At 28.4% G+C, this 12,893-nt stretch overlaps 1 protein-coding gene across 1 annotated transcript; it reads right to left on the bottom strand.

Moving 5' to 3' along the window:
• Positions 1-10,101: 10,101 nt before the first annotated feature.
• LOC114934494 (uncharacterized) lies at positions 10,102-12,570 on the bottom strand. The gene is made up of 6 exons (XM_085485067.1): positions 12,179-12,570; positions 11,895-12,034; positions 11,666-11,789; positions 11,406-11,462; positions 10,470-10,746; positions 10,102-10,280 (listed from the first exon to the last, which is right to left on the bottom strand). The coding sequence occupies exons 1-6, from the start codon at positions 12,497-12,499 to the stop codon at positions 10,102-10,104; spliced, it is 1,098 nt and encodes a 365-aa protein (XP_085341193.1). The 5' UTR covers positions 12,500-12,570.
• Positions 12,571-12,893: the final 323 nt, after the last annotated feature.

The raw sequence follows: 12,893 nt of genomic DNA on the forward strand, positions 1-12,893 counted from the left end.
GTTCTACATACATTGTAAGCAATGATTTTAGTTACCATTCTGTTGTACAATTATCATTTTCTCTCGTCTTACTATATATATTTATCACATTTTTCTTTGTATGATTAGTGGTATTATAAACACATATTAATGTTTTCAGATTATTAAAATCGAACACAAAATTTTATATTACACTATATTAATACGTTATAATTAAGATTTTTATGTATTTCTTTGAACCACCGCACAAGCTTTTCTGTAACGCGTTACGTTACGTTAAGTACTAACCTTTTATTCATTAGACTTTACTCATTGTCAGTACATAATCTCAAACTTTAGTCAAAGCACAAAAAATCGTTATGTTAAATTACGTTAAGTTCTGATCTTATCATTACGATTTTTGTGTGCGTTGATTAAAGTTTAAGATTATGTACAAGTTAAGTCTAAAGTAAATACTTAATGTAACGTAACACTTTACGAAAAGATTATAGGCGATAACCCTTTCTCTTCAACATATTAACTTTGTCATTTTAATGTATACAATATATACGTTTCTTTTTTAAAACTAATTGAAATTGTGAATATTTCAACCTTGTTCACATATTCTTTATCTATGTAGAATTATTATGAAAAACATTCAGAAAAACAAAAAAATGTTCAAATATTATTACCATATGTCACATATCATTATCAAATGCTATATGAATAAACCTATACAACCAAAGATACAGTTATATACATAACATTTAGTTTCATTACTGTTATTTACATATTTTTACTTCATATATTCTCTACGAAATACATGAGATTTTCATATAAAATCGATTTTATTTAACCACATATTGTTCTGTCTTCTCCCTGCACCATCTTAAGAAAAAATTACAATAATTAAATGTCTATAATAATTAATACAGACTATGTATATATATCAAAGAAAAATGTAGACACATAGAAATCTATTTAACAACTTCGAATTACAGACGTCAATTTCAACATTACAGCAGTACATCACTAATCTAGCTTTTCTTGTGCGTTAATGTATTTATGTATATACAAAAAACAAAAATAAATATTTTATACATCTAACACTTATTGTCACCTATTAACTCCAACTAAAAAAACATTAATAATTTGATATTTCTATAAACTTTTTATAGCACTCAAAAACAAGGTTTATAAAGAAGACGCTCGGTATTGCATCCGTTCTTGTTAACGCATGATGACGAAATATCTAACTTGAAAATAACTACGAAAAGACTAAAAAATCGTCCTATCGTTTCAACTGATTTCACTTCCTTGCACCAGGATATCGATTCTGTAACTTTTTTTAAAGTGAAAATGTGAAAAGTGAAAAATTCTCGCCAATCACGCATTGATTTTAAAATGAAATCGATGTACGATTGGCGGAAATTTTTTACTTTTCACGTTTTCACTTTAGAAAAAGTTACAGAATCGATATCCAGCTGATTTTGCGTATTACAAGTAAAACACAACTTAAATTTACTTAAAAACAAATTATAAATATTAATAAATCAAAGCAAAATAATACTCGAATAAATTATAACAAAATACATAATGTCAATCGAATAATTAACTTCTTGCTTAAAAAATTTGTTCTAACAATAAGGGTTTCATATATTGTGAAATCCTATAAATTTCTTTAAACGAAAAGTCAATTTCAATTAGACGGTTGAATTTTGAGCCAATATTACTATTACATCACATCTATAGCCTCGAGAATCCAATGAAAGCTCCAAAAATCGTTTATCGCTTTTCCGATAGTAATAATTAATTTTAAATTATATGACATTCTTTAGTATATACGAAAATATGATTAAAAAGTTGAAAAAATTTGATAAATGATTGCTATTCAAAAAGATTTTTCAACTTATTTTTGGAGTGTCGTTAAAACAACCGTTTTATAGAAATTAGTGGTGTCGTTATAATAGTCAAATAGTACAATGTGTTGTACATAATTTTGTACTGTCGCTGTACTAATGGTTTTATACTTAATTGCTTATACATATGTACCAGTTCATTTTATTACAAAATTATAACTAATGTATACGTCAGGGAGTCGATGTACTCTTATGTATACAATAAAATGTTCGATTTTTTGATGTCGTCAAAATAGCCAATTGACATATATATATATATATATATATATATATATATATATATTATTTTTATTATTTAGGAAAAGGCGACACTTTTTGAATACTACCTTTAGAATCCATCGTATCTGAGAATAATTCCACCGATTTTTGAAAATCGATGGATTTATTGCTAGTATTCTTATATGTGCTATTCCTAGAGCCATTTTCCTCTTGGCCTTCGATTTTAGTTTTTATGAGTTTTCAATCTTTAAATTGGCACTCTATTTCTTGCATATGATTATTGAATGATCTCTGAAGTTTATTCCACATATGAGAAGAGTCGACAATGCGACGCCCTTGCGCGCATGCTTTCCTGGATACGATTTATATCCAGAGGGCTATTCTTCAGATAACAAAATGATTGTTATCTTCACAAAGTTCGACATTTTTACTACACGTACCTGTATTTGAATTTGACTCCAGGCATTGCATCGTAGGTACTAACGATTGGATACTAACTTTAATAATCAGAACGCACATGCAAATCGTTCTGGGAGAAGATATTTTAGAAATAATTAGCAGGCAAATATATCGTCTCTGGTATAAAATATCTTTTTTTAATAACCAGAACGCACATGCAAATCGTTCTGGGAGAAGATATAATATTTTAGAAACAATTAGCAGGCAAATATATCGTCTCTGATATAAAATATCTTTTTTTTAATAACCAGAACGCACATGCAAATCGTTCTGGGAGAAGATATTTTAGAAACAATTAGCAGGCAAATATATCGTCTCTGATATAAAATATCTTTTTATAGTTTCTTCACTGCTTTTGTAACATTAATATTATGCGGTGGCCATAAACATATTTGATTATCAGTGTTAATCCATGACTGTGGAACTACTTGGCACCAATCTGTACCAACGGCAACATTAAACATCTGAAAAATTGCAACAAAATTTATAAAATTAAAATACATGTTAACACAAGAAATTATAACAAGCAATTTGCTATTATGTAATGTATATACCTTGTAATCCCAGCAAACACCGATATATAATTGGTACATTGCTATAATAAAACGGAATATAACAGGTAATATAACGTGTACGTTACATGTAACATCCATGTTAGTTGTAATTTCCCACTCATAGATGTAACATTTTAATATAACATATATTACATTGTAGTTATATTGTAATTATATACCAAATAGCACATTGATGTATTGATAAGTCAGTGCTATCTTGGGATATAATGACAATATAACTACAATGTAATATATGTAATATTAAAAATGTTACATCTATGAGTGGGAAATTACAATTAACATATACGTTACATGTAACATGCTTAAGTATATAACATTTATATACTGTGTTTGCTGGGATATATCTAAATGTAGAAGTAGAAAAACACAAAATTTTGCCCCTTTCCATGGCAGTAGTACAGCTTTTCTTATACAATAATTTCATTAACGGAAAAATATTTCAATTCAGTTAAATTATTGTCACTGACCACAAAAACATTCATATGTTGCGAATTACAAGGATATAAGTCATAACTAGAATAATTTATATATTCTTGACCAAGTAAAACAGGGTTTCCATTTTTCAATCCTATGTGATGTGTCATCACAATTTTATTATTTTTTAAAAAACAAAATCGATCAGCTTGCGTACAAGATAATTTAAAATCACTGAACTTTAATATATCGTAAGATTCAAAACATTCAAAAGGGAGTTTTTCCTTATTTTGTGAAATCAATATTGAATTATTCAAAGCATCATTTATACTTGTTTTCAATTTATTTGCTGTGTTTTTTTCGATTATTCTTCAATGTATTTGCTGTAATGGTTTTTCATATTTTCTTAATACATTTTTTAAAATGTGCAAATGATTTTCGAACGGAAAAGCACTAAAAGTATCTAAAGGTCCAAATAATTTTACATCATCACTCAAATGTATCAAATTGTGTACCGTATAAATCATATTTTCTTTACCATATAGAATTTCATAATAATGAACAAAATAAGATAAGAGCTCCTTTAAATATTGAAGATTATTTAGATAATCCGATGGGTGACATAATATTCTGATCGCACAATGAAATACTATAAAGTGCTTCATATAATTAAATGGAAGATATTTATGTAATAAAACAGGCCCAAGATATAATAGAAATACTCTAAATTCGGTAGCTTTCTATCTATCAATTTCTTCAAAATTAGTGGGTACTCTAACAAATTCAGAGCAGACATATTTTTTTAAAGAAATCATATCTCAAGTTAGATTTTTTATTTGTTCACCAGATAATTTAGCTTCAATGTGAGTGGGACCTCTCAACCATAAAATTAGTAATTTTTTCATTTGTCCAAGACAAACCAAATGCATATAGTCTAGTGGAAAACTAGTGACCATTGGTAACGACATTTGTTCAAATAAAGATGTACCAGTATGATGTTCTGGATTTTGTCTGTTTTTGAATGTTTCGTCTGTTTGCAAAGGACAATTATGATGAAGAAAGAGCATTCGGTGGTGTTCATAATTTCCTTCTATGCTACATTTACTACAACCAAAGTAGCCATTGTGACCTTTCGTACAAGTGAAAAATGATCGCGCAGGAGTATCGCATATAATTGCTCTAATTTCTACTTTATATATATTATTTTTAAATGTAAATCTTATTGTATTCAATTTTTTAAATTCATTTATAAAATGTTGTAAAAAATGATTATTTGAACTGGGTTTATTATAACCGTGATAAGCGCCAACGATAAAAGGAACGGTAGATCTATGATTTTTAAAAACAATTTGTACTAAAATAGGCCATAATTGGCTTTTTGAACTTTTTAAAATAGGAAGTCCATCTATATTAACATTAATAATAATAGGATTATTAAATTTTGAGGTATTCAACTGACTTAACTTATCAATAATTCCATTTTGTAACCCATAATGATAATAATGTCCATCTGATCTTTTATAAATTGTTGTCGATCGTGGAGTGTTCATTAATGTCCTCCCATCATTGGGGAGATTATCATGACCTTCATCTTTTAATATGTGAAGTAGAGCTGTTAGACTTGTCTGCTGCATTTTATATTTATCTGCCCATAAAATTAATTTTTCTCTTTTAATAATTTTATGTAAAACATACAATTTATTTGTATAATATATATATGTATACACCTTGGCGACGGAAAAGCAATTCTTTTTCACCGTGTAAAGATTAAAGATTGCATCATGATAAAAAATTAGCGAAGGTCTTTTAAGCCTTTGGTTCTGTAAAAAAAGAATATTATTGTTTTAAAAGAGAGAATATGTATTATATCTTATATCTCTCTTTTATATAATATGAAAGTTAATTGTTTAGAATAACAAGAAAATATATATATATATATATATATATATATATATATATAAATCGCTTAATTCTTTAACTTTTAAAAAATATATTTACCACAAATCTTGAGGGTTTAGCAATGATATATACACTTAATCTGCACTTTATCTATTTAGAATCAAAGTTCTAAGTTGCGTTTCACTTTTAGGTGTACGACTTATATTAATTAATGCGATATGTCAGTTCAAGAGAGAATAACCGTGCTTCCTTATATCAATCTCGTACTTTCGAGTGTTTAGTCATCTTTGTTTATTAGCGCGTAACTATGCAACGTTGGGGCTTCCTAGACAAAAATTGAATGGGGCCCTTTGCAAATTTAAAAATTATAATGTGTAGTATATGCAGGATACGTATTCCAAAAAGATCAAGATCTCAAAAATTATATATCTTAATATTTATATTCTTTTTAAATAGCATGTTAACAATCCTAGATATTTAGGAGCCCCTTAAAGCTGGGGACGTGATTATAATTAATGAATATGAATCTTAAAAAAAATAATACAAGCGATTATTTTTTATTAGTAAAATAAGATATTTTAGTTAGTCAAAAAGACATCCTTTAGACGTCTTTTAGCTTTACCAAAAAGATACCTAAAAAGATGATTGAAAAGGTATCTTTTCGTCAACTAAATTAATTATGACTTTTATAAAACATCTTATAGCCCAGCAAACACCGATATATAATTGGTACATTGCTATAATAAAACGGAATATAACAGGTAATATAACGTGTACGTTACATGTAACATCCATGTTAGTTGTAATTTCCCACTCATAGATGTAACATTTTAATATAACATATATTACATTGTAGTTATATTGTAATTATATACCAAATAGCACATTGATGTATTGATAAGTCAGTGCTATCTTGGGATATAATGACAATATAACTACAATGTAATATATGTAATATTAAAAATGTTACATCTATGAGTGGGAAATTACAATTAACATATACGTTACATGTAACATGCTTGAGTATATAACATTTATATACTGTGTTTGCTGGGAGACATCTTTCAAAAGACAACTTTTTTGTGTAATCAAAAAGACATCCTTTAGATGTATTTTAGCCTTGCCGAAAAGATAACTTAAAAAAGACATCTTTTCGTCAACTTTTAGTTTTATGTGCTGTCTGGGAATATAACTACAATGTAATATTAAAAATGTTACATCTATGAGTGGGAAATTACAACTAACGTACGTTACATGTAACATGCTTAAGTATATAACATTTATATACTGTGTTTGCTGGGTTAAATAACAATTAATTAGAGATTATATAATTATATATAATTCCTTTTAACTATCTATATATATAAGCACCGTCTGTCTGTATGTATGTACGCGAACTACTTCCGCATTTGTGGACCGATATTCGTGAAACTGGTACCAAAATGTTGCAAATTTTTTGGGGGTGGCTGCTGTGGGGTTTTTTTTTAATTTTTTAATTTTTTTTTTTTTCTACAGAGGAGGGTATGTTTAATCTTTTTTTGCAATATTTCTGAACACATGGTATCAAAATGTTGCAAATTTTTTTGGAGATAACGACGATGCGGTTTTTTTAAGTGTTACACCCCCACCCACGCACCCACCCACGCATCCACCCACGCGCATGCGCATTTATGGACCAATTTTCACGAAATTAGTACCAAAATGTTGCAAATTTTTTTGAGAAAACTACTGGTTTATTTTTTTAAGTTTACCCCTCCACCCACGCACCCACCCACGCAATCGTATATTTATGAACCGATTTTTTTTAAATTGGTACCTCTTCCGGCTCTTGCCCATCGAGCTTTCTGTTTTACTGCAAAAAATGATTATATTATATAATATTTATTTATAATATTATATTATTATATATAATATTGAGGAGGGAGAGGGAGAGAGAGAGAGAGAGAGAGAGAGAGAGAGAGAGAAAGAGAGAGAGGGATTAATTTAATCTATATATATAAGCACCGTCCGTCTGTCTGTCTGTCTGTCTGTGCCCGAACTACTTCCGCATTTGTGGACCGATTGTCTCGAAATTGGTACCAAAATGTTGCAAATTTTTCGGGGGTGGCTGCTGTGGGTTTTTTTTTTAATTTTTTTATTTTTATTTTTTTTCTTCAGAGGAGGGTATGTTTTTGCGAAAAAATTTTTTTTTTGCAATATTTCTGAACACATGGTATCAAAATGTTGCAAAATTTTTGGAGATAGCGACGATGCGGTTTTTTTAAGTGTAACACCTCCACCCACGCATCCACCCACGCATCCACCCACACGCATGCGCATTTATGGACCAATTTTCACGAAATTAGTACCAAAATGTTGCAAATTTTTCTGAGGAAACTGGTGTTTTATTTTTTTAAGTTTACGCCTCCACCCACGCAATCATCCACGCGCGTGCGCATTGATGGACCAATATTTTTACGAAATTGGTACAAAAATGTTGCAAATTTTTTTGAGAAAGCTGCTGTGTGGTTTTTTAAAGTTTTATCCCACCCACGCATTCACCCACGCATTCACACATTTATTCACAGACTTTTTCGAAATTTGTACTCAAATTTTGTTGGGGATGGCTACTATGATTTTAACAAATTTTTATCATCCTATTCATCCACCCACGCACCCATGCACCCATGTGCATACGCATTTATTGACTTGGTCACACCAATAAGTAATTTTAAATAAGTTTGTGTACATGTTTGTGATTGCAAAAATTTGCAACATTTTGGTACTAATTTCGTGAAAATTGCATACAAATTAAAGGTTTATTTACACGAATTGCACACATAATCACAAATACGTACACAAATTTTTTAAAAATTACTTCTTGGTGTGACCAAGTCAATAAATGCGTATGCAAATGGGTGCATGGGTGCGTGGGTGGATGAATAGGATGATAAAAATTTGTTAAAATCATAGTAGCCATCTCCAACAAAATTTAACTACAAACTTTTCAAAAAAGTATGTGAATAAATGTGTGAATGCGTGGATGCATGCGTGGGTGGGATAAAACTTAAAAAAACCACACAGCAGCTTTCTCAGAAAAATTTGCAACATTTTGGTACTAATTTCGTGAAAATTGGTCCATAAATGCGCATGCGTGTGGGTGGAGGTGTAACACTTGAAAAAACCACATCGTCGCCAAAAATTTGCAACATTTTGGTACCAAGTTTTTAAAAAATCCGTTCATAAATATGCGATTGTGTGGGTGGATGCGTAGGTGAAAGCGTAAACTTAAAAAACCCCACACACATACACACAGAGAGAGAGAGAGAGAGAGAGAGAGAGAGAGAGAGAGAGAGAGAGAGAGAGAGAGAGCGTGTGTCTTAAAGAAAGAGGGAGGGAGAGAGATAAGGAGAGAGAGAGCATGTGTCTTAAAGAGAGAGAGAGGGAGCGCGTGTGTTTTAGAGTAAGAGAGAGAGAAAGCGTGTCTTAAAAAAAGAAAATAAAATATCTGGGAGAAAGAAATAGATAACATAGTAGTCATCCACAAAAAAATTTAAACATTTATTTTGGTATAAATTTCGTGAAAGTCGAACAACAAATGTGGAAGTAGTTCGCGGTAATACAAAAAAAGAATTAATTTTTTGTGTTAAAACGGATTTAATATAGACTATATGAGGACCGCGCAAAGCGCGGTCCGAATAGAAAGGCTGGCTTTGAGGACCGCGCGAAGCGCGGTCCGAAAAGCTAGTATACATATAAAGCGTATTAACTTATGTCAGATTGCAAGTATATAATTAGTGTTAAAATTAATAAAAATTAAATATTAGTAATTGACAACCTTATTAACATCAATTTTATAGAGTTTAAACTTTAATCTTAATTCATTTACGCAAAAACGTCTTGCATTTTCTAATTCCTTCGTAGCACTGTAAACAATATCGATAAAAAACTTATCTTTTAAAAAAAAGGTAAAAAAAGAGCGCCAAGTTTACGTGTCATGTGTAAAAGTGTTATAGAAAAAATATAAAACTTATGTTGTAAAATTAATATATTTCTAAAAAAAATGATATCAAAAAGTTGCGCCAAATAAATAAAAATTTGTAAAAAAAAATTGAAAATTAAAAACTTATGTAAAAATTAAAAATTAATATAAAATAAAAAAAGAGAAAAAATTTTAGTTAAAAGAACTTGGCGTTGCTAAATTGAACAATACCTGATAATGTTAAGGTACTCTGTATATGTTTCCAGTTAATTGTTCCATTAATATTCCTGTTATTATAATGTGATGCTTAAAGTAAATCAAATAATTTTGTTAAAATAATTTTAAGAATTATTTGTTTTAACTTTAAGATACATTGTAACAATCAATTAAACATTATGATAATGACAAACGTACTTTGTACATTTACATTGCAAAGTTTTATATAATTTAAATTAGATAAATTATTTTTGTAGTAAATTAATTATTTGTTATGTTGAGATTTATTGCAGTAAATTAATTATTTGTTACTTCAATATTACAAATAAAATACAATGCAGATTTTATCTTCCTTCTACTTATTGTTCTTCCGTCTACAGACATACCATGATATTTCTGAGAATATAACTATTGGAAAACACGTATTTTAAACGGATATAATGCATTTTCCAATGATAAACTTATTAATTAGATTTTATGTTTATGTTGTTAATTTTGATATTTGTTGTGTAATTGTTGTCTTGGCAGTTATAGCGGCGTCTTGCGGAAAAAGTCTTGCCAACATTTGATTTGGTACGTAATACGTGCCTTCAAATTTACAAAAATAGCGACCTATTTCGCTATTATCGATCCATTTCGACGTTGTTAAAGTTATATCATCTAAAATAAAAAATAAAAAATACAATAACTAAGATAAAATAAAAAAATAAATAAAATAATAATAAAAACAAATAAAACAACTAAATTAAAAAAAGAAATGCAGTAAAATATTATTGTACAAAAAATTTATAAAGTATTATACATAGATATAACTTGAAATAAAGACGCGTCATCTAATGATATTCATACCTTGTTCCATGTAACACATTTTACTATTTTCGATAAGAATTACATAATTTATTCCTTTTCTGTAACTATAATTATTGGATTCTATCGGCAATACACATAAGTTCTTGGGGAGTGTAGAGTTTCTTTCTACCGAAACATATTCATGTCGCGCCCATCCAATTATAACACCGGTACAATCTGACCGACAGAAATTATGTTTTACGATCATTCCTACTGCATATTTTATTTCCGGTGTTCTTATGTTTATTGGCTCTGTTATTTTATAGCAAACGTTGAACTGAAAAATATAAGATTAATTAAACTATATTTATCTATCTTGTCAATTAATTCCTGAATAAACTTTTACAGTAAATTTCTTATAGTTTCTTACAATACTTTTCAAATCGTTATTTTTATAGAATACATGCAGAAAATTAAAATAACCTTTGGTGAAAATAAAATAATATACCAGTTTCTATTTTCACTTGACGCAATTGTTGTAATGTTATTTTTGTAAAAATTTAAACTACTATTTTGCACAACTTTTTTAGTTAAAATACTTTGATAGGTTTTTATTGTCAGTTGCCTTTTTCCTTTTAAATGACACTATTTCATAAATACATAAAATGCAAGTAAATAGATCTTAAAATTATGTTAATATTATTTATTTAAAAATTTATTTAAAAATAGTCTACTGCTCACGATTGTAACTCCTTCCACTTTGAACTATTATACTAATTTATTTATTCATATTAAAAAGTCAAATTCTCTGAAAGTAGTACACATATAGCGTTATTTATCTCATTAATAATTTATATTTATATATTTTATTAATACTTGATATTGAAATATTGATAATTAATGTCAAGAAAAAGTAATAAATTTAAAATATATTGACAAAGACAATAAGTGTGTGAGAGCTAGAAAGTGAACCTAGAGCTAGAAAGAACCGTTTACCGTTTCATATGGGAATGGAGAAGACGGAAAGAATAGTTCTTTTATTTCGTACCACATCTGAAAAAAGAATGCACATGAGCAAAAAATAAATATAAACAAAGACTTGATTACAGAATAATAAAAAAAATAAGAGATTGTATAATTAATTCTGCTTACATGTTGTATAAAGCGTATATTTAATTGACTCATGTCATATGGTTACAAGTGTATATTAATTAGTGTTAAATATTAATAAAAATCATATATTAGAAATTGCTAACCTCTTTAGCTTCTATTTTACAGGGTTCTTTAAATGAATATAGTGTCCTGAGTAACCCTCGTTTGTCCGAAACTTGGTAAGAATTTATCCTAAAATATCTTGCATTTTCTAAATTCTTCGTGGAACTGTAAACAGCATAAAACCTTATACGTGTATGTGTGTATATATGATAATGTAGTAAAAATCCCCAAAAGTTTGTATAATTCTAAATTTAATAAACTATAACTTACTATTTTAGTTTCCAAAATATACCGAACATTTTGGAGTTGTAACTGAGTTTTATTACATCACAACGTAAACCAAGTCTCCTGGCCACGCTATGATATATTATTGATACAATTTGTTCTTGGCCATATTTATTTCTTAAAACCTATATCAGAGATTACAATACAAAAATTAATTAGAGCAAATGTATTTTCAATATATAGTCATAAACTTACAACATAAAATAAATCGTTAATTATATATGTTATGAGTCTTTATTTATAACACATTATATTGTATAATAACTTACATTATCTATGCACAGGTGCTCAAAATTTTCATGATCTAATGTCGTCCGAAAGTTTAATTTGTCAAATATATATTCGTCGAGTATATCTATAATCTGCGTTCCTTCCGCTTCGTTCCAATGATTTTCATCGATATTGTTATTTTTCCAATAAGTAAAAGTTTCAGCGGATATCGAGAATATCGAGTGATCGGGATATTTTTCTCGGAGATAATTCAATACCCCTAGTGCGATATTATCCAACGATGTTTTTACCCATGAATAAGATATATCTCTTTCGGGTTGTAGCGTCATATACCATAAACGTACCATAATAGTAGACATCCGTTCCAAAAGTTGATTAGGTTGTCTTTCAATTTTTATATTCCACTTATTCTTTAAAAATAACTGCCTCATATAACAAAATAATTTTGCATAACAATATCGTTTGGTTAGATTGCAATCAGTTTTACTGAAAAAATTACATATTAAATATGGTTTAAATACCTTTGTTTTTATAATTAAGTAGTAAAAATCAATAGTACTTATATACAATTAAGAATCCTACCTTAGAGATTGTATAAGCAAGTTTTTACATTCATCAATAAAGAAACAATATTTTATGAAATGTTCAGGCTTATTAATTATTTCATCAATGTTATTTGTTAAATGTTCATCTAAATGAAATACGTCTTGAAACAGTATTGAATTATTAATTTGTATATAATAATAACCACCA

Source organism: Nylanderia fulva, unplaced genomic scaffold, assembly GCF_048542155.1.
Source record: "Nylanderia fulva isolate GAGA-0341 unplaced genomic scaffold, ASM4854215v1 Scaffold1063, whole genome shotgun sequence".
Lineage (NCBI taxonomy): Eukaryota > Metazoa > Arthropoda > Insecta > Hymenoptera > Formicidae > Nylanderia > Nylanderia fulva.

Coding starts and splice junctions, on each gene's coding strand:
- LOC114934494 (XM_085485067.1), bottom strand. CDS start 12,499: ATGTCTACTATTATGGTACGTTTATGGTATATGACGCTACAACCCGAA. Junction 12,035..12,178: donor AGCACCTGTGCATAGATAAT/GTAAGTTATTAT, acceptor TCTCTGATATAG/GTTTTAAGAAATAAATATGG. Junction 11,790..11,894: donor ATATTTTGGAAACTAAAATA/GTAAGTTATAGT, acceptor TGCTGTTTACAG/TTCCACGAAGAATTTAGAAA.